The 22,730-nt window shown below is 43.9% G+C and overlaps 2 protein-coding genes across 3 annotated transcripts in view; one reads left to right on the top strand and one right to left on the bottom strand.

Annotated features, from left to right (window-relative positions):
• The first annotated feature begins 223 nt into the window (after nt 1–223).
• On the top strand, nt 224–5,390 carry LOC149349503 (uncharacterized protein ZK1073.1-like). The gene is made up of 14 exons (XM_089578474.1): nt 224–624; nt 1,105–1,155; nt 1,250–1,316; nt 1,382–1,499; nt 1,991–2,053; nt 2,140–2,200; nt 2,447–2,533; nt 2,597–2,677; nt 2,756–2,800; nt 2,876–2,994; nt 3,225–3,263; nt 3,338–3,470; nt 4,183–4,234; nt 4,345–5,390. The coding sequence occupies exons 1-14, from the start codon at nt 562–564 to the stop codon at nt 4,386–4,388; spliced, it is 1,023 nt and encodes a 340-aa protein (XP_089434600.1). The 5' UTR covers nt 224–561; the 3' UTR covers nt 4,389–5,390.
• Nucleotides 5,391–22,730, bottom strand: part of Pus1 (Pseudouridine synthase 1) — a 32,450-nt gene continuing 15,110 nt past the window's right edge. For both annotated transcript variants that reach the window (XM_089578472.1, XM_089578473.1), the window contains exons 7-12: nt 21,490–21,535; nt 21,230–21,394; nt 17,666–17,785; nt 12,710–12,780; nt 5,778–5,904; nt 5,391–5,512 (exon numbers count right to left, since the gene is read on the bottom strand). In XM_089578472.1, coding sequence (XP_089434598.1) covers nt 5,408–5,512; nt 5,778–5,904; nt 12,710–12,780; nt 17,666–17,785; nt 21,230–21,394; nt 21,490–21,535 — 634 coding nt within the window. In that variant the 3' untranslated portion in view covers nt 5,391–5,407. The remainder of the gene's footprint in view (nt 5,513–5,777; nt 5,905–12,709; nt 12,781–17,665; nt 17,786–21,229; nt 21,395–21,489; nt 21,536–22,730) is intronic.

The raw sequence follows: 22,730 nt of genomic DNA on the forward strand, positions 1-22,730 counted from the left end.
ATATAGTGCATTGCTCGGAGTAAGCGTTCATGAAGAAAAATATTTTAATAGCGAAGCGTTTTAGTTTATACACTACACTACATACTCGAAGAAACATAAGCGGCGTAGTGCGTTTTGTTTTCTTACTATTTTTGTTTAGAGTGACGTAACCGGAACTTCCGCTGCTGCACTTTCGGGTGTTCGGAAAGACGCCTCACCGTACTTCCGTAGCTTCCGTACTTCCTCCATGGATTTCGCTGATGATGATGGAGGCGATGTTTGGGGCGGGTGGCAGCGATGCAGGGTGTTTATCTGAACGCTCCCGCCTTCGCTGTTTAGAAACTTGAGAAAACGCTTGTGTCAATGTTAAAATGTTTCATTTTGACTCCTCGGCTGCTGGAACGCTCCATAAAATTAGTTCACACTATGAAATTCTCTCTGCACAGGGCGTAAATTTTCATTATAGGCTACGAAACAAAACAAAACGTAGGCCGCGAAGGTAGCAGTACTGCGCCCAGCAACTGCGCGCATCCGCGTAGCAGATCGGTGCTTACTTGTGAAGGGAGAGGAACGGAGCGGATCATGAGTGACACCAGCAAAATACCGCCTCTTCGGGAACAAATTTCTGACGATTGCTACACAGAGGCAAGTTCAGTTCTGCATGGTCGAACATAGCGGAATGGGCTACTACGCATCGGCAGCTCTTTGGCGCAGCATTCTCACTTTAAGTTTCGGTTACGTGATCAGATACCCTGCAGCGCTCGCTTACCTGCAAGCAGTAAAAACAACACATATCCGTGATATTCACTGGGCTCAGCATTAGAGTCACCTTTTAGAGTTTGAAATTAACAACATGCGCAACCTTGAATCTTCCTGCGCGTAAGCCATTCTCCAAGTTTGTGCAATTGCGCGCACGCGGCATGGACTGCGACGTTCCGTTGCGATTTCCACTGCGTTACTTGTAAAAATGAATGTACAGTGCTGAAGCCCCTTTACGGGCGTTCTCTTCACTAGAAAATATTTTGGCGTGACTGTTGGGTAGCGCGCTCATGCCACCCCTGTAAAACTGCAAAAGGGAAAATAAAAAATAATAATGGCCGTTTAAATAAATGTGTGCTTTTACAGGCTTTTCTCGTCAAAACGCCAAGATGTGGAAGCCTAAACGTGCACGTGCAGGTACGTGTTCATGTGTGCATGTCCTTGACATTCAAACACCCTCCATGTAAAGCTGTTGACCAGATGGATCTTCTAAACTAACCTTCAATTCCAGGGTGACCTTTCCACTATAAACCCCAGAAAACCAATTTTTTTGACTGTGCACGATGTCGGCTCAACCTGTAAGTTTCAAAGCAAACGTGTGTACATCTTGGCTAGTGTTTATTAAGGCTTTGATTTCTTTCAGATCTGGACTTTGTGCAGTTTGCAGCTCACCCTTGCATGACTCGTGTTTGTGAGAAGTCAGTGTTTCTTCATGTTGAAGTTCCTGGACAAGCATACAATGCCCCAGACCTACCAGAAGAGTTAGTAGCTCTTACTGACACTGAGGGCACCAATGCATGCAACACAGCAGACTTCAACTCTCTCCAATTACAAAACTTGAATGTAACAACTGCACAATATTAATGTGCATGAGCAACTGCAAGGATTTGAAACCAGATATCACTGTTCAGCACAAACAGCATACCTGCTTCCACCACCAGCCTTCACAGTGTTCTTGTAGTTGACAATAATAGTATATCATGCATGCTCCCATTGCAGCTAATGCAACATGGTGGTGTAAGTTGGAATACAATTAGAAAATCCCAGCAAACCAAAAACCTCTCAGAGACGTATAGCTAGACGTCTCTGAGAGGTTTTTGGTTTGCTGGGGTGGTATCATAGCAGCTGGGGATGATCACAGTATGGCTGCAGGTAGCACGTGCCGCCGAGTGGAGTCTGCTGTCCCTTTATTTTGTGTTCTGTGAAAGTGGTGCTCAAACTGTCTGAAAACTGTTTGGCTTGGCTTGCACAGCTACAAGTTTCCAACCATGGATGATCTTGCCCAGGATATGGCCGATGTGTTGCACTACTTCAAGTATGTGCTGTTTTTCAGCTTTCCTTGGTTTGCAATGACTTGACGCATAGCAGGGAAAATGTACTTTGCCTTTAATATCTTGATAGGATTCCATACTGCGTTGCTCTTGGTGAAGGAGCGGGGGCAAACATCCTTGCTAGATTTACGGTAAGGCAATGCATAAATGTGTACAGCTGTGCACCAATGGGCTGTACGTGCATGGATACCTGCATGAACACAGTAATATAGCTGAAGCTGCCACAGGCTATTATATAGAGACTACCAGTTTCTTTAGTTTCTAGTAACAGCTTCCAAGGTGTCCCCTCAAAACAGTCTTGCCCTAGACCGCATGCTTGACCACACATCGTTCGGCATCTCTGGGACATACTTAGTGTAGGCCTTATTTGACTGCAGACAAACTGTCCCGAGCTTGTTCTGGGATCAGTCCTGATTCACTGCTCATGCACAGAAGCAAGCCTGGTTGAACTCTTCAATTACCAGGTACTTTCTGATCCCACATGGGTTTCGTATGGTCCGTTTACATTTGTGAAAATATTTATTCAGGTTGTCTACTGGTATCAAGGTGGCAAAAAGTCTGGTCCACCACCAATGGAGCACTTCCTTGTTTTCCACAAGTTTGGCAAGGTAAAGGTGTCGCCACATAGGCATTGCAATGATATATTGGATGCATAGCCTAACAGTGCCCTCTTGCTCTGCTCGTAGGTTCTTTCTAAGCTCCTGGAACAGAGTGGACTTTCACAGCTTGTGGTGAGGACAAGAATTAGCAACAGCACATGCTTGTGCACACCAAAATGCAGGTTCAGTTACGAATATATTTTACAGAGTACCGATGAAACATCTGGAAAAATGACCCAGGGAAGCTCTGCACTCAACTATGCTGAAAGCGTGAGGCAGAAGGTCAACCGAAGGAACTCAAGTTTTTACATTCAAGCTTACCTCACGTGAGCTCTGCTTCCTTAGTGATGTTAAGTACATAATTAGGCACATAATCAAGTACACAAGTAAGTGCACATTTGTTGCCTGCACCAAGCATGTGCTGAAAACCAAGCTGGCTCAATTTTTTGTTTTGGTTTGTTTAGTACTTGCAAATGACACACGTTTTGCAATTTATTGAACAGTCTTTGCAAATTCATAATGTGCTCATCAACTTGTTTCCATTGCTTGCAAACAGTCGAAGTGACATCTCAAGCTCCTTGAAGAAAAACCTGAAGTGAGAACATTTTTTTGCTTATACTTGCATACAAGCCAAAGCAGACAATTGACATGGTGCATTTGCCTTCACAGAACTGACATACTGTTGGTGACAAGCAGCACACAAGCTCATGCTGACACAACACAAACCACTTACAGCAAAATTGATCCTGCAAAGGCTGCCCTGCTCAAACTTGATGATGCAGAAGACATTCTTAGTGATGCAGTAAGCTGTTTTTGCATGTTCATTTACTTTGGGACAACTTTACTAATACCAGGGAGCCACGTGGCACTCAACTTGCGTGCTACATTGTATGAATTAGTCAAGAGAGAATTAGAGAAAAAACTGCAGTCTTTCACGTAACTGAGAGAAAACGTAAGCATGGAATGGTTTGCAGCACCCGTATAGCACTGTACCTCATTGAAGCACAGAATGAGCCAGAGGCACACGCATTCCCGAATCAAACCCCCCCCCCCCCCCCCCCCTTTTTTATGGATGTCCTGCATCTGTTGTTCAGCCCAAAACTGGGGTGCGCACAAATGCAACCTAACCATTCACGGATCTTCGCTTTGATAGCAGACCCTTCGAAACTCCTCGCCATGCACTTTCGCCCCTGGTGCGCCCATTCCTTTAGCGTGTGCCACGCTGATAACTGCTGGGATTGAAAGTGCGCTTCACGTCCTCCCTCCAGTTTTCCACAGTTCCGGGGCGATGTCGGCCGAAGTTTGCCGAGAATGCTGAGAAGCTGCAAACGGGAGCTAAAAGTATTTGATGCTTAAAAAAAAAAAAGCTGCATTGCAGTGTATTGTAGCCTCAGGGGTAAAGAGTTTTTTTTTCGTGTCTGTTGCATGAGAAGTCGCACCTTTGTTTCAGCTTGTTGTCATGATTGCACCTATTCCTTTTTTTTCTTTTAAGTACTACTGCCTTCTTATTTCAGCCTGAGAAGCTTGCATACAGCCTTGTATTATTCTGCCAGGGCTTGGGCTTACGTAAGTACATACTTTTTATATCATTTTTTTTTTCTGCCAGGCTTCAGGTGACAGTGATGAGACACTGGTTTCTTGTAGTCACTTGGTGAAGAGCTCTCTCTCTTTCACAGTCAGCTCATTGCCAATCACCACCCTGACGTCTCTGCTGCAATAAGTGGAAACGCTTGAAGTGTCTTGTCAAGCTGTGCATGTCTCCTGCTGGAAGTGTTTCACAGAAGATAGTTGTGGTGTTCAAGAAATTGGGTAACAACTTTATCACACAGTAGTTCTCAAACCACAGCACTTTTTCCAACAAGAAATGCTGCAAGCAACAAGAGATTAGCCCTGAAATGCTTGTACACATCTTGATGCATTGCATTACTTTTAGCAGTATGTATTGAAGTGTTTGTTTGTTTTTTTTCCCCTGAAGGTTGGGCTCTGTGGGCTGTAACAGCTGGCAGCTTATTTAACAGAGTACAGTTGACGCCTGCTTTTAAACGCACTTCATAAAGCTTGAAGGCCTCCTTATGCTTGTACACTGAATGTGCAGTCTATTATAAATTCTGGAGTACTGTCATAGTGAAAAGTGAATACTGTACATTATCGGACGGACACAAATTACGAATTGCACAGGCAGAGTAATGTAACATGCACTTTGAGCACGTGTTGCAAAAAAATGGCAGCCACTTTGTTTCGAACACTTTCCAAGGCTCAAGTGATGTGCCGCGGACCCTCACAAGCTGGAAAGTATGCATGACTGCAGCACATTATGTGAACACAGTTTACTGCTGCACAACATGCTATGCTAGGCACCTGAGTAAGCCCTCAGTGAAAGGATGGAAGGATATTAGCAGACGCACTAGTTGCATTTCTGTCGGCACTAGCATTCTTGATCACTTCTTGCCTGTACAGCAAACATACTACAGCACTTAGAGGTATAGTTGTAGTGGCCTAGACTTGCTGGGTACAATATATTTGTCTTATTTTTCCCAAGAGTAAGCCCTGTGCTTGATATTTGCCTTTTTTTTCTCCTTATAGTAAGCTCAGTTGGCCTGCATTCCTAAGTGCGCTGTCTCAGTGTACTGTAACAGCGACATGTAAAACGTAGTTTCTGTTCTAAAAGGCCAATAAGAGGCCCAAGTGTATGAAAGAAAATAAATGTGCATGATAAAACTGGTACGGTTGTGGCTGTCTTTATTGTACGGCCTGCTTTTTGACACCTAAAGATTCCTCTGCATTACTGCATTCTTCCGTAATGTCACTGTTCTCTTTCTTGAGGCTGTCCCCTTGGTCTTCCTTCTAGTGACAAGAAGAAACAATTCACTGTGAGCACCCTTTTGAAGCAGGCCAGCAGCTTCGCATCATGCCCATTAAAGAGCCCTTGTTAACAGCTGTGGCTGCAGCTCACAGAACATTGTTAAGCAACTGCACCAATTCGTTTTTAAAGAAAATATATCCAGAGCTCCAACTTTTAGCTGGGCCATTTCCACCCCATTCCAGGAAGTTCTGAAACAATAAACAAGCCACTTTTCTCCAAGCATGCAGACATCGGACAGCTGCTCACCTCATTATCTGGACCATCATCATCGTTGCGAGCTATGTCGCACAATTCTGCATCATCAAATGTTGGTGGTCCTGGATCACGAACATCGTATGAATGGAGTGGCAGATTCTCCATCCAGTTCAGCATGCTGATAAGTGCAGTGATCGGAAAATTAAAATGCCACTCAAAAAAACAGATCCGAAACCATTTAGAAGATAACCATGTGGTATGATGGAATGCCATGAACTCATGAAAAAAAAAAGAGAAAAAGTAAACCATTGCAGGCAACACGTTTACAACGCTGAATAAATGCATGTGGGAACAAAACGTTACTTCACAACATAACAGATTGGTGTTGCCACCTCAGTGAAATGTGCAGTAGCTACCGAGGGCATAAACACACTGGTTTGCTTATAATTAAATTCAAATCAATAGCACAAGATATCAACTTTGTTCCTGCAACCACAGAACAGTGTACCAAACGAAGGCTCTATCTTTTTGCATGCCTCAAACTGTTTGGCACGTTGCTGTGCACCTATAACCAGCGTGCCAGCATCTTGGCTTTATACAGACTACAATCTGTCGTGGAAAACACATATGGCACACGTTTTAAGAGCTCAGAACTGTTGCACACATGCTCTTTAAAAACATTTCTGCCCTTTTCCACCAGAAAATTAGTTGCCTAGGCCTTGGGGTATAGGGGTACAGTGCACTTAAATATGGTATGCGTTGCTTCTTCAACTGCTGCGACACATGGAAAAGTAGAATTAATGGCGTTTTAGTCAAATGTTTAGGGGAATCCCCCAAGGTGGAGTAGATTATTATTGATCAATTCGCTCTCGTCCTACCATAAGCTTGCCGTCCTGGTTAGAGCGACTGCTCCGGTGTAGCGGTGGTCCCGGGTTCGAACCCCGGACCAGGACGAAGTTTTCTTTAACTACGAAGTTTCTGAGAAAGCTGTATAGCTTTCCTTTGTAGCCGTATGGCTACGCTCGGGTGGATGCAAATGGCGTTTTAACATCGAAAAAAGTTCTTGACAAGCTTCGGGAAAAAATGCCTATCAGTGTATTCAAAGCAACATGTCTGTCTTCATTTGACAACCTAATGTTTAGTTAAAATATTTTTGGGACAGCAGATATGGACACAAAAATGTGAGGTCTGCACCCTTAAGAGACATTCCCCGTTATGTTACTCCAAGGGTATGCACTCACTATTGCAAAGTGTTAAGGTTGGACTATGTTCCTTCATGGGATGAGCAGTGCTTGTAGACGAGGGCAGTGAAGGAATAACGACACACACAACTGTGCTGAACTAACACCTCCATTTCTGAAGAAGCCCATCCCCGCCTTTATGAGCCAGAGAGACTGCGAGACTCACCTACTATTTATTTATTTATTTATTTATCACCATACCCACAGCGCCATTGTCTGGCATTACAGTGGGGGGGGTTGAAGAAAAAGTACACAAATGCCACCGCGTGCAGGTGGTTACAAAAAAAAGATAACAATGAGATAGAAAGAACACGGAATTATTATACACAAAAAATGTCACAGCATGGAAGAAAATGAATCATTTGATAATATGGACACTACTTCCTCAGGCAGCTTGTTCCATTCCGAAACCGTTTTGGGGAAAAAAGACATTTTAAAAAGGTCAGTCCGGCACCTGTATTCTTTAACTTTAAGTGAATGATCTCTACGTAAAGACACGTAATCAGGGTTGGCTATATATTTGGTTCTGTCTATTCCAGTTCTAGAATGAAATATATTATGAAATAATTTTAAACGCAGTACTTTCCTACGTTTTTGAAGTGAGTCCCAACCCAAAGATTTTTTCGCGCTCGATACACTAAAATATCGCCCATAGTTATTGAAAACAAAACGAACGGCCAAATTCTGAACTCTTTCTAGCTTTTGAACGCCAAGAAAGGTTTTCGGATCCCAGATTGTGCAAGCATACTCAAGTATGCTTCTAACGTTTGTATTATACAGCAGTTCTTTAGTCTTTAAAGGGAAAAGTTTAGCGTTACGTCGCAGGAAACCTAAAACACGACAGGCTTTGGCAGTAACGAAATCCACGTGACGATGCCAAGACATTGAACTTGTTAAATATACACCAAGATATTTAAATTCCAACACTGAAAGCAGTCTGCCATTATTTATGTTATAAGTGAAAATATGGGGAACCAGAGTATCAGAAGTTAAAAAAAAAAAGCAAACAGCTGCTTCTGACATGATAGCCTGGAACATTTATCACCCTACAGAACAGAAGTAAAAAAAAAGAGCAAAATAGGGAGAAAGCATGGGGACGGCCAAAGCAATAAAAGCCAACAACTAACACGTGTTAGGCTGTGATGAAAACAAGGCTAAAAACAGGCAAAAACGTTTAAAAATATACTACGGCGTTCAGTATGATTTACAATGCTCCGGAGCAGTCGCAGAGCGCTGGGGGGCGAGCTCACAGCAAAGCATATGACGTGCGCGAAAAAAAAAGTTGAAGGCTTGACCATTCCAGAGATGCGCGTTGGCCATGAGCTAGGGCATTGCAAGAGCGCTCATCGGCGCCCGGTTATCGCTTCACTGAACGATCTACTTCGTGGGAGAGGAAGAGGAGAACGGAGGGATCAGGGGTGACTCGCATCTTGGGAATGGCAAAACCCTTGCCTTTTGCAACTCTATGCGTTTTGCCTGGCTGCTTCGCTGTCAGCTCAGCCGCCAGGGCGCTGTGGAGGCGGTGGCACACTGCAAGTCATACTGAGCGCAATAGTGGAGACAAAATAAAAGGTAAAAGATTGACTCAGCTGTGGCCTCCCTTTCTCGTGATTTTGTTGTGTTTTTTACTTCTGTTTTCTTGGGGTGAAAAACTTTCCATGCTATCATTTCACAAGCAGCTGTTTTCTGTCTTTTTTGTAAGGCCTCCTACTGATACCTCTGGTAGTAGGCACGTGTGTGCATCTCAGTCTCTCTGGCACATAAAAGGTTCTTGGTTCTGGTTTTATGGGGGTTCAATGTCCCAAAGTGACTCAGGCTATGAGGGACGCCGTAGTGGAGGGCTGCGGAAATTTCCACCACCTGGAGTTCTTTAACGTGCACAGACATCGCACAGCACACGGGCCTCTAGAATTTCGCCTCCATCGAAATTCAACCGCCGCAATCGGGATCTTTCAGGTCAGCAGCTGAGCCACCATGGCGGCCGGCACATAAAAGGCGCAGTTCGACTTCTTCATAAATAAAGTTCTTAGTTCAGTGCAGCTGTGTGTGCCGTTTTTCCTTCACTATCCTCATCTGCAAACGCTGCTTATCCCATGATGTCTGAAAACCAGCTAGCCCAGCAACTTGCTCTTCTCAGTACTACATTTCTTCCAACTTTAATGAACTGCAGTGCAAGCATTAGATAACTTGTAATCCTCACTTTGGCATGTTGGTCTTGATTTGTCTTTTTTTTTTTCCTTTGCTTTGGTCAAAGCGCAACTGATGTTTCACGAAGATGACCACAGCAGCCGGGTGGCACCACACAAGCCATTTGTGGCTTTGGCACACCTGTTCTCGTAATCTGTGGTAACCAGTGCTGTTCTATATAGGATTACATTCTATTCTAAAGGATTCTAAAAAAACATTGCTGCTTATAGAGAAGCAAAACATTAATTACGCTATTAAACCACATGGGTAAACATGAGGGCAGTTTATTGGTTTTATTTATTAACAAAAAATCTAAACCTTGGGACATGAAAGAGGTTGTCAAATACCTTTGGGTACGTTTGTTTCTGAACATTTCATTTTTTTTTTTTAAGTTTAACCTGCCTGCCTGATGGGAACTGCTGATCAATACATAACTTTTATAATGCTATTCCAATCGCCTATAAACCCCATCAAAAGGCACCAATAGATAATTTTCTAACTGTAAGCATAGGTGCAGTCTGCAGGCACAAATGAAAACATTTTTCAAGGTTGGGTGTTCACCTAACAGGCAGACGCTCATTGTTGGCAGCTCTGTGCTTTTAAAAAGTGATAAAGCCATCATCTGTGCATGCACAGAAAAGTACACACGGCAGCATATTTAAATTAAAACTACAGAGAATCGGTAAGCTTTAAGAAACTTTGCGCTTCTTTCGCTATCGCAAATGGAATGCTGAAGACTACAAAGAAGCCATCCTGAAAGGCTGCTCAAAGCCTTCTTTTGCTGCACACTTCCTGAAGAAATGATAACTTGATAGGAGCACAGAAAGTACTTTGTGATTTCTACTATACTGAAGCTGCAGGAGAGGCGCAACTTCTAAAACAATACAGAAAACAATAGTGCGGTACACTATACATGTGGCCTGAAGAGCACCCCTGTCTCGCAAGCATATCTGACCTTGCTTGACAAAATGCAGACTGAGTGCTGTTAAATGAGCATTTTGCAGAACACTCAATATTGATCCTGCTGGACAAAATCGCCAGTTTGCCAATCACAGTCAAGATTTCCCCACTCAAACCATCGGAGGCTGCCACTAGGACCCTCAAAAGTTGGTAACCAAGCAAATGCCAAGCAGAAGAAAAACAGCACGAAAGTTAATCCCACAAATATTACTGCAAAAAATAACTCCCATTGGGATTTACCCCTAGCTATGGATAAATTCAAAATTATAAGATTTTTTTTTTCTGAAGTAAATGAAATCCAGAATTCGAAAGTAAGTGAAGTTAAGCTGTAATGTTAGCAAATCCACGCATCTTTTCTTTACAAAAAAAAAAAAAAAACTATCAAAAATGAGACTGGCCAAATAACACCTGCAAAAACTGTGCACACAGCCTATTTAAAGGTACTATGAAGTATTAATAAATAAAAATGAGCGAAATCCATTCATCCAATAAGAAGACACACTGAACAGCACTTGATCTGGCCAACATGGGAGCTTTAAGCTAGTGCCTCATAGCATGTACTTCTTACTTTTTCTAGCACCAGTTTGTAATTGAGTGCGAAGGATATAAAAAATCAGCAGATCTCCACCCAAAAGACAATGATGACGAGGCCATCAGGAGCTGCATAGCTGAAGGAGCAAGGATGCACTACAGCAACAGTGAACCAGAATATATATTCCAGTTCCCATATATTCTAGTTCACTTTGCTGCTGACAAAGTGTGAACACACACAAAAAAAGACGACCAATGTCTTGTGACACACTGGTCTGGGTTTCATATTCTTTTCTCTCTAAGTCAATGCCTGTGACAGACGCTTGCTTTCCACACTTAGGGGGGGGGGGGGACACTGGTCTTTGAGACCAAAAAATGACCAAAAAACGATTTTCAAAAAATGACATTTGTGGAATTTATAGCTATCATTTTCCAACTGTACCACTTTTTTCCTTTAAGAAGTCATCATTTTGACCATAATATTAAATTCAGATCATCGTGTGGGCTGAATTTATGCAGGTGCTGACAATTTAATAGCATGAAAATTTTGGACATCTGGCTATCTTAGTATGTCGATATCTCAACATCTAGGACAGATAGAGATGTTGTATTAGTTGCTAAGGGAAGCTGAAGGCACAGTGTGTGCAATAATCGAAGCAGATTTGTTCAATCACACTTCAAAAATTTATAATTTCGCAAAGTTTACCGATGCATTACATTCACACCTTGAACACTGATATTCCAAGTGCTGTAAAATTACTAATGAGGGTAAAACAGAAAAACTGCTTTGATTATTGCACTCTTTACTCACCATACTATGCAGCCGTGGATTAAAAATGATTTTTTATTGAGCAGTTTTTTTTGCACCGAGGTACTAATGAATGACTAATTAAAATTAATTAACTTGGGAACCAACTAATTTATGAGAAAGATAATTGCATTGTTGAAATCAGTATAAAAAACTGAGCAAGATAGTCCAGTTTTATTAGGATTGGGCTAAAAATAAGGAAAATAGGTCTAAGACCAGTGTCCCCCCTTAGCTGCTGGTGTTGGTGAGGCACAGCAGTGTACCTGACTGCTCACACTGAATGTCCACATTGTTTTTCTGCTGCATTCACGCATTTTGAAGCACTGTTTTCGATAATCAAGCTTGAATAAATACCACTGTGCAAATTAAGTTTTCAGGACAAAATTGGGCCAATATTACTTGCTGCTGTAGAGTTGCTCTAACTAGCATGTAAGGCATCTCATATAACAGCTGGCACAGTGCCACAGCTTCTGAGGAGAGGACAACAAACTCATGTTTTGCTGAGTTTATGTTAAGGTGGGTCTGACTCGTTTATGAAAACAGAAAACTCTTCATGTAACTATGGTCTTCACAACATGCACCTTTTGCACGCACGGTAGACAGAAAAGTTTTGCCCAAAGTTTAAACATGAAATAGCATCAGTGATGTTCCATTGGGGAATTTTCCCCTTTTCAGGGAATTGGAGGGGCAAAATTTGTCGAAAGGGAGTGAAGAGTTTCAGAAAGTTATAAGGACTGAAACTACCCCAACTTTTTCAAATTCGTGGTGTTTTCAAGCTGCTGCAGGAAAAAAAGAGTCTGAAGCAGATTTTGAAACAGTTGCAGCATGGAACATCACTGAAAAGATTTTTTTTTTGTCGAAAACCACGTCAACCTCCCCCTCGACAGTGTACCGAAAACATTATACTACAGCAGTAAGGTGTTGACACATCTAATGGCACCTAGTGGGCAGGAGGTGAACTGCACCAACAAGTCTCTAAGTTGGACTAAGTGACACCTTGCTCAGAAATGTCAATTTGAAAAGTTGAAATGTGGGTCACATTCAAGGACAACGGAAAGCGTGCATGTGACTAAGGTGCCATTTAACGAAAGCACCCCACGAATGCTTGCACTTATCACACGGTATGATCACGACAAAAATACCTGTGTCTACCACTAACTAGCTTGTGCACCCATGCTGATAGAGAAGGTTGAGCCAAAAGCGCAGTAACAAAACGCAAGAAGCCACACAAAACACTGGGAAAGCTGAAAGGATACGACTTTTCATCTTGCTCTGTATCCACAATTGTGGGAAAGATGTATTTCTCCTTGAATGCCTGGATGAATTCCTACATGAAAAAAAAAAAAAAAGAAAAGAGAAGACTATGCCCACTGGACCAAAGCACTCAGCACTGAGGCCACTGCAGTGAAAATAGTTTTTTTTTTTTTTCATGCAAAAAGTTGCCCACTGTAATTGCCCTCTATACTACAAGCTGTCACCAAGCTTGTGCTGTAAACTCCCCAGCGAAGCCAAAGAGACCTACTACTCTCAGGCGGCTGACACTGCAGCAGAAATTTGTGCCCCAAAAAATGGCAAGGTAATGTTCAGCCACATGCTGTTGTGGCTCAGTGGTTAAGGCACTCGTCTACTCAGCCAGAGTTCCCCGGTTTGAACCCGGCTGCGGGGGCTACGCTCTGATGAAGGCGAAACGCAAAAGGTGCTCTCATGCCGTGCGATGTCAGTGCATGTTCCAGCTGGTCAAGACTATTCCGGAGCCCTCCACTACGGCCCCTCTTTCTTCCTTTCTTCTCACACTCCCTCTTTTATCCCTTCCCTTACAGTGCAGTTCAGGTGTCTGCAGAGATGCGAGAGATACTGCGCCATTCGCCTTCTTCAAAAACCAATTTTAAGTTTTTTTGTTCAGCCTCTTCTATACATATCGTCCATCTTAATATAACACAACACACTGTGCCCCCCCCCCCCCCCCCCCCCTTACTTCTGCCTTTTGCGTGCCATTTGCTAGATCCCATGGCATGGCTCACTGACAGTTGAAACAGACCAAGCCAGCCAGTGGTGCTTTGCACTTTAGTAGGTCGGCATTAATGCAAATGAGCCGCCTGTCAGTCGTTACAACGCCCCATTAATGAATGATGCTGCTGTAGTGCAGCCCACTGATGGATTTTGCGCTTTAGAACCTGCGAAAGCGGTGTGCTACTCGTCAACTACTGACTGATGCCAGTCGTTCAGAGCGGCCAGGCATGCGCGTCGGAATTACTCGGACATTGCACTCCAAGTGACACTGGTGAAATAAGGCCTACAATTGATTTAGCTAGACTTTCTTTCATTCCGTGTCAACGAAGAACTCCCTGGAAGTATTTTAACACAGGTATTCCTTCATTTCCGAATCATTCCGGGCAGTAAGTCAAAGAAGAAAAGAAACTAGAGTTTGTAATTTTTCTCTCATGAGGAAAATGCAACTATGCATGCACCAAAAAATAGGCACATAAGCATTGAGTACAATTTTTTTTTCTTGGCCCACACACCATGGCTGTGTGTCATCTGTGTCACTGCTAGGATGACCCAAGTGCACTTGATCCTACAATAATGAATGAAAAGCTGGTCGCACACCCTCTACGCATAAGCCCGAGCCTGGTCAGGGCACAACTTCAAATTCGGCCCCGGCCCAGGCCTGGGAAAAGAGCGCATTTTCCGGCCCACGCTTTTAGACACGCTCAAGCCCATGCAGTGCTATACGCCAGAGGCTAGGCTAAGCTACACTGCCGCTCACTTCCAGATGGTGATCATGAAGTCCCTTTAATGAATTAGCATTACAACCCCCATGTCAGAAAAATCTGCCTGCCCGTCTGAAGCCTCGGTTGGCAGGTGGCAAAGTAGAGAGGAAAAATCCCCCTCCTTCCACTTTCAGAGAGGTACCGGAGAAGGACGAGAGTGTGGAGGCAACTGGTGACGGGTGGGGAACGGTGGAGAGGGGGCATGGCGTGTCACAGGGTGACTGATGGACTGCATCATGCCACACACTCGCACGGTCTGAACCTGTCAGTGGCAGCGGCTGCTTAGTCCGGGGGGAACACTAATGCGAACGAATACTCTGCTGCATCAATTGGATTGACTGTCTATAATTTTTGGTGCAGACATCCCAAGTTCGAATCGAGTGGTGGAAAAATTTTTAAATGCAATTTTATCGGCAATAAATGCGTCTTTTGATGCCAACGTAACCAGAAAGAGCATTACTGAGAACAAAAATTGGATGGCGCTGTTTCTAGTGTCCCTTTACAATATGCCTTAACAATTCATGTCCATTTCATTAAATGTGTGTGTGTGAGAGTAGCGTGTGCATATGTACTGTTTCATCTTTCTTCACCCTCATCTGGAGTAAGCTTGCCAGGCTGACTACCAGGCAAACACCTCCGGTAATCATTAAAGTGCACCTTCTTCTCCTATTAAATGTCGAGAGCAGAACAAGACCGTGAACTACATAGAAGCCAATGACTGAACAGCACTGATATGTAAACAAACAACCCCTTGTCCTGCACTGTTTAGATTCAGAGTGCAGAACCAGGTAGCCCAAGCCCTGAACATGAGCTGCCCTTAACAGCTCTACTTGTATCAAAATGTATTCTGGCCTAGTCCTTTCCAAGTGCGACCGATAGAGCCTTATTTTTCCTGAACTCTGCGGCTCAAAGCTTTATCTTTGCACTGAACTGTACCGGTACCAGGAAAACAAAAAAACAAACTGCACAAAGGGCAATGAAAAGGTTGCTCATTTCGTAGATTTTTTACAGTTTGTCGCACCAGTCCAATTCGTTAGCTAGGCTTGCTTTTCCAATGCGCAATTTAATGTCAGAATTCTATTTTCAGCACTACATGACACCTTATAAATCATCGTCATCATAGTCAGGTTTATGGTTTATGGGGGTTTAACGCCCCAAAGGGACTCAGGCTACGAGAGACGCCGTAGCGAAGGGCTCCGGAAATTTCGACCACCTGGGGTTCTTTCACGTGCACTGGCATCGCACAGTACTAGAACTTCGCCTCCATCGAAATTCAACTGCCACGGCTGGGATTGAATCCGCGTCTTTCGGGTCAGCAGCCGAGAGCCATAACCACTGAGCCACCACGGCGGTTCATCATCATAATCAGCTGGACTACGCCCACTGCAGGACAAGGACAAAGGCCTCTCCCATATCTCTCTAATTTACCTTGTCCTGTGCCACCTGCAGCCACCGTATCCCCACAAACTTCTTAATCATATCCGTCCATCTAACTTTCTGCTGCCTCCAGCTATGCTTCCCTTCCGTTGGATTCCAGTCTGTTACCCTCAAGGACCTAAGGTTATCTGATTTTGTATTACATGCCCCGCCCAAGCCCATTTCTTCCTCCTAATTTTGACTAGGATGTTAATAACCCGTGTTTGATCCGGGACCCACTTTGCCCTCTTTCTGTCTCTTAACGTTACATGTATCATTTTTCTTTCCACAGCTTGCTGAGCTGTCCTTAACTTAAGTTACACCCTTTTCGTTGTCCTCCACGTTTCAGCCCCACAGGTGAGTATCGGTAAGACGTAGCTGTTATAAATTTTTCTCTTCAGGGATATTGGTAAACTGCCGTTCACTATCTGACAGAACCTGTCAAATGCGCTACACCCCATTCTTATTCTTCTAGTTATTTCACTCTCATCTCTGTCAATCTATCAGACACAGCTTTCCACCCAGAATGCTTAACAGTAGTGACACCAAAGCAATGCTCACACCGAACAGCCTGCAAAATGCTATCTTTGTGTGAGCCATTGGAGCAAAGCGGTCAAGGGTGTTGTATACAGAAGTGGCAAAGCGGTAAAGGAGAAATACACAGGTTAATGCATTTGACAGTTGGGCACCTTCTAAATGCAAAGAAAAATGATTACCCAGCATGGTGCAAATAAATTTAGAAAATAATAACCACAATAACCTAGTGAAGCACTAGTCACGAAGACATGGCTATAAAAAACAATCTAATCATGCAAACACAGAGGGCAATCTAATTCATGAGATAAACTGTATGCACCAACACCTGCTTCATCACTGCAGCAGTGCCAGTACAGACTAGTTACATTCCACAAGTACATTAAACTCAGAATAACTTTTTTTTCTTTTCCGAGTAAAGAGCACAAGAGAGGCAATGCATGAAAATTAAATACAGAGGAGAAGCTTGTCCTGTTCCTCATTTCCATAGGCAGTCTCTCGATCTGTTCACTTCAAATTAATGAACTGACCCCACTGCCACCCCACTATGTGACTATTATAAGTATTCGGACAGTCTTACTAAGGAAAAAACGTTTTATGTCTATGGGGTTAAACGTCTCAAAGCAACTCAGGCTATGAGGGACACCGCAGTGGAGGGCTCTGGATTATTTCAACCACCTGGGGTTCTTTAATGTGCACTGATGTTGCACAGTACAAGGGCCTCTAGCACTTCCTCTCTATCGAAATGCAACTGTTGCAGCCGGGACTGAACCAAAGTCTTTCGGGTCAGCAGCCGAGCACCATAACCACTGAGCCACCGCTGTGGCTTTTACAGGAGTACAGACACCTAAATTTTGAGTGCGTGTTCTATTCTTTGTAATAATGTGTAAGGCATTAGTATACATGGTTTACCACATGGTATTCACCTATGATTGCTAAATAGTTTATAATCAAACTTCTCTCTCAAACTGTTTTGGTTTCAGTTTCAACAGCTGAACAGTAGCTGTGACGTTAAAGTTGCATATAGGTCACATGAGGCATAAAAAAACTGACATAATTGCTGTTTCATCATTTTAATTCACTGCAAAGCTAAAGCTAGCCTCAATAGCTCTAATGACAATGAACGAAGAAGCAGCGATGATACTGCAGTTTTTGCATACATCATGTGACCTAAATGCAACTCTGATGTCACAGAGACATTGAGGCCGAAACCAAAACAGCATGGGAGAAAAATTAGATTATAAATTATTAAGCAACCTTAGGCGAATACCACATTGTGATCCATGTATTGAAATGTCTTACGCATCACTGCAAAGAAAACATGCCACCAAATAAGGCATCTCTACTACTTTAGGAAAAAAAAACCAAACACTTCAGCTATGCAAGAAATGAGAGGCGCCATGCACAGCTAAAGCACCGCACCACAGTGCACAGTAAGTCTTCTTGTATCAAAAAAGGAAGGTGTCACATTCCTGACATGCACCAACTTACCTGCTTTGCCTCCCAACTAAGGGGCTCGTGCATGCCATCCCCACCATAGCGCCGATTATAGCGATCATAGTGCACATGTTCCAGCATTAGGCCCAAGGCTGGTGCAATGGGAATGTCCAACTAGAATGGTAAAAACAGGCATTCAACATGACACATACCAACACATGAGAATTCTCCGTCCGCTGGACCATCCACTATTAACCCATCTCTTTCCCCCTGGCTGTTGTCGTTCTCTCCATTTTCATGACTTTTATATAGTTTTTTTTTTTTCATTTTTGTTCCCGTTTCCTTTATTGTTTCCTTGCTCCCACTTCCCACTCGCTCTTCCCAACTTTATATTTCTTTTTTTTCTCCGTCGCTCACTACTACTAATCCTGCTTTTCTCATTCATTGCCCTGAGTGGCAAAGTCACCAACTCAGACACTCCCATCATCTCCCATGCATCTATGACCCAATGCCACTAATTCCCACGATTCCAATAAATGGGGTGTTCGACAGCACCTTCCATCGTTTCTGGATTCCCAAATCATGCCTAATGGAAGCAGTTTAGGATACACGCCACAGTCAGATCCATTCACGCGACCTCATTACACGGGAGGAGGGAACAGAGAGACCTGAACTGGAACGACGGCACCTTGTCTATCAGCTGCTATCAGCATGTGCTGGTGATGTGCCACTGATAAAACACCTGGAGTCTATGGATTATGCCCGTGTCAAGTGACTGGTCTTGCTTGTCGCGTTTGGTGCCAGAAAAGTGCGGTCACCACAGTCCGAGGAATCGACACGTGGTGCACCACGCGGTTGTCGAGCAGGAGCAGGACCTCCCTATTTTTTTTTTGCCACATCACGGTCGAACTCAACAAGCCACACAGCGAACAACTCTCCAGTCATCCCTATACTAACTCTCAACGAATGCCTAATGCCATGCTAGTCGAATAATGATAATAAAAAAATTACCGACGATTACGTTACTTCCTAATGCGAAATTTCAGCGCAGCAAATAAGCTGTTTCACCTTTTCGATAGATTGAGGCAAAGAAATCGAGCAACACATGTATGCGCTATCACAGAATTTTTTTTTTATTTTTCACACGTATTCCTTTAACAAAGACTCCACTAACAGTTCTTGACAGTCATGAAGGAAGCTTTGTGGTCGGAGAAATAGACTGATATATGTTCGACTTGGTACACCAATGCTTGATTCTCAAAGACGAGATCTATACAAGTGCCTCGCGAGGCTGTCACAGCCGTGGGACGCGTTACGAGCGAGAGGAACGGGATGTTCTCCCGCATAAGTGTTAGGAAATTGCTGTTTGTCTTTATGTCAACATTAAAGTCCCCCACTACTAACATCAGTGTGGCCGGCGCGTCGGCAACTGAAGAGCACCCTATCCGCCACACAAGAACAGGGGGGGGGGGGACCCTTTCCTCCTCTTTCTGCATGGCAGCGACGGTGTTCTATGCAGTCACGTTATCTTGACTCTCTAGCGGCGTCAGCGGCATCCAGCGGTATCAGTCGGTTGCTGCTAGAGCTGGGGGGATGAAAGGGGGGCGGAGCTGGTTACGAGGCCGACGACAACGCCGACGACGACGCGAAACCCAGGAACGGACGCCAAAGAGCTGCGCTCTAAAAAGTCACTCATCATTCATGGCCCTGTGTAGTGTTAGTAGTGTACAAGAACGTAGCACCCAAACTATGTCTTGAAAGACTTCCTGACGGAAAACGGCAGCCCCCAGTCGCTGCTGTCTATGCTTGCGCACAGAAGGATGGTAACACGAAGCTTACTGCACTTTCCGCCAGTATTCGTCATTGTCGCCTTTCAAGGCATATGTTTTTGATGGCTGCATTTGGTAAAAGGTTTGATCGCCATTCCATACGTGCCGCAATGGTTTTGCTTTTTTGGGTCGCCGCATTCTTTCTGCAGAAAGGGGGGAGGGGGTTGTCATGGAGACTCGGAGGCGCTCATCGCTCTCCGCTCCTACAAGAAGCGGGCATTTGGGACTGCGAGACCTAGAGTCACTTCCTTCCAGTGAATCTAGCGGGAACGAGTTCACAGCACCTCCTAGTTTGTTCTAACAGAGTTGTGGGACCACAGTTCTTCCCTGTATCGAGATGCACTGCCACTGCCATAATAAATATTTTGATGATAGCAGCGCCCTCGTTCATGGTAACGGAGCGTTCTATAACTGCGGACGTTATAAGAGGGTCCAACTGTGTACACTTGTATGACTTCTAGTTTTCCTTCATTCATTCCACTCTGTAAACATCTGTTGTTAGTTGGTGCTCACATTGTGATTCTCTTCCTTGGCTTCATCTCTGCTCTATTTTCTTAATACAGCATATTTACTTAATTCTAACGCACACCTTTTTTCCGGAAAAAATTGCCTAAAACGACGTGCGCATCAGAATTGAGTACGAAAATGAAACTATGCCAGCAAAACCTTTTTGTCACTGGCATCACAAAAATGACAGCTTGGTACTTCTTGCGCACCATTATTATCGATACTGCTACCGCACTCTTGGATACCGAGAAGCCGCGCGAGCATCTGAAGTGTTCCGTCAGCAAGGTGCTGACCTGGACTTGAGCCAACATGGAAACATCGGTTGTGAAAACATGCGGGTTCACTATGCTGCCAAGGTGTGCGTGTGCACGGAGGAACAAGCCAAGAGAAGCCAACGCTTTAAAATAAGGTGATCTTGCGTAAGGAGGCAAATGGCAATCAGGCGGCCTCATGTGCAGATTTCTTTATCAAGGCGTGAAAATCTGGCGTGCGTTAGAATAAAGTCTTACTTTTTTTTTCTTACCTCTAGCCCAACTCCAAACTTCTGCCCAGTCCACCTAAAGCCACCATGCTGGTGTAGCAAAGGCAGAGGAGCACTTTATGCAATTCTAAGTTTTGAAATTTACTACAAATGTCTGAATCCTCCCAGGTGTTGTATAAAGCAGCAATGCCACAACCAATTTTCACTTTTCTTGACACTTAGTATTGCTTTTGATATGAAGGCATTGAAAAATTTTTTTTTTTTTCTGTTCTTGTGCCCCTAGCAAGACATGTAGTACTTAAAAAACCTCATCGGCAATCTGAATAAAGAAAAGAGGCTCCTTCTCTGGAAAGAGATAAGAAGAAAGGCCCAAGCACAGTTTACTCGCAATAATTCAAACTTGGTAGGGACCAAAAATTTGTTTTTAAAAGCAGCCTTCTAATTACACTTGAAGCCGATGGGACTAAAGTGTCAGTTGGAATAAGTCAGTAGTTTGGATTAGGCAAGCTCAAATTAGTGAGAATCCACTGTAATCCTTTAGTTAGTCTGTAAACACTCTCCAATGAAAAATACAAATTTTTCCACTGAAGAAGGGCAACTAGCAACATTGAAAATGTTAAATTCCCATGGCACACACAGAATCATCCAAGTTCAAAGGGGCCTGTCAGGGCAGTAATGAGCCCAAGAGTAAGGTTGCAAACAAACAAACAAACAAACAAAAGGTCTGTACAGAATCAAAGTAACTACTGTGCAACTACTAGCAACAGCATTATGGTATACCTAAACTGAAAATTCACTTGCCCGCTCAGGACCCCATGCCCTACGAATTATGGACTGGTCTGTGTGTCCGCGCATGATGGCAATGACAAGGCCAACCATCTTGCGGATTTGGTGCAGCATGAAGCTCTGGCCTTTGATCTGGATCTGCAGAAACTCCAGGTTTCCTTGCACAAAGGGCTGGCCACACTGGAACAGATGCGACCCTGCCGGTCAACCCAGAAGCAATCACAAGGAATACCATGCATACAAGGTGTTAGTGCACAAGTAGAAAAAGCTCTTGCCTCGATAGATATGATGAACCTCATGGCACTTGGGTCCTGGGACTTTCTGGGAAAAGGAAAGGATGCTTTCTTTAGCACTCCTTTGAGAAAAAACTGGCACAGGATATCAGAGCATATTAAATTTATTGGAACTTAAAGAGAGAGCACAAATGGTAAAGCATTAAAGGAGCCCTGAACCACACCGTTAGCATGGCAAGTGAAAACATGGCAGGTAAAATAAATATCTTGGCATGAACATCTCACGAGTTGCATGGCCCAACACTGCATACAACACTCATGAATGATGCACAAAATAGGTCCTTCATTTCTTACTGTGATTGTTCAATCAGTTTTGTGCGGTCATAAAGCAGTCACCACATGGTTGTGGCTGCTCTCTGCAGCATGCAGTATAAATGCTTAAGTTTTCAACAAGGCACCAATACCTGATGGGGATTCTAATATGGGGAATAAAAGCAGGGATCCCAGTTTGGTTTGGCTTGTTATTATGAGGTTTAACGTCCCAAAGTGGCTCAGGCTATGAGGGACGCTGCAGTGGAGGGCGTCGGATAATTTCGACCCCTTGGGGTTCTTTGACATGCACTGACATTGCACAGTACACAAGCCCCTAGCATTTGCCTTTATCAAAATGTGATCATCGCAGCCGGGATCGAACCTGCGTCTTTCAGGTCAGCAGCCGAGCACCGTAACCACCGAGCCACTGCAGTGGCGCAGAGATCCTAGTACCAATAGCAAAAGCACACAGTGGTGATGCCAGCATTAGCCAGTGCCTTGCTTTGGATGTCCTCACAGATATACATGAATAACGCACAGACATTAGCAAGTGAAATGCAATAGTGTGAGCATGTGAAATTCAGGTCAGTCCACGTGATGGTGACACATACACATTTCGACACAGGGTGAAAGTCATGAGCAACACATGCACCCTCACATCTGATTTAAAAATGTCGTCATGTGAAAAATTAAGTGTACCATTATGCGGCACTGAACATGCCCCAGGCCTTGTGCATTTCACCTGCTGATGACTGCACAGGTGCAGATGGAAGTAATGAAGAACACAGGGGTTGTGGCCAAACTGCATTTCCACACAGCATAGGCAAGCAGCAAATGCAAGGTGTACCATGCACATGTGCTCTAAACTGCTTGTGCCCCTCCAAGCACCCTGTATCCTTTCATTTTAATGGTGCATGTGATGTACCGCCTTTACCGACGGGAACGCCATTGGGTTCATTTACTGGAAGAGC

The sequence above is a fragment of the Amblyomma mixtum genome, chromosome 3 (assembly GCF_055824585.1).
Source record: "Amblyomma mixtum isolate Tamu chromosome 3, ASM5582458v1, whole genome shotgun sequence".
Taxonomy (NCBI): Eukaryota; Metazoa; Arthropoda; class Arachnida; order Ixodida; family Ixodidae; genus Amblyomma; species Amblyomma mixtum.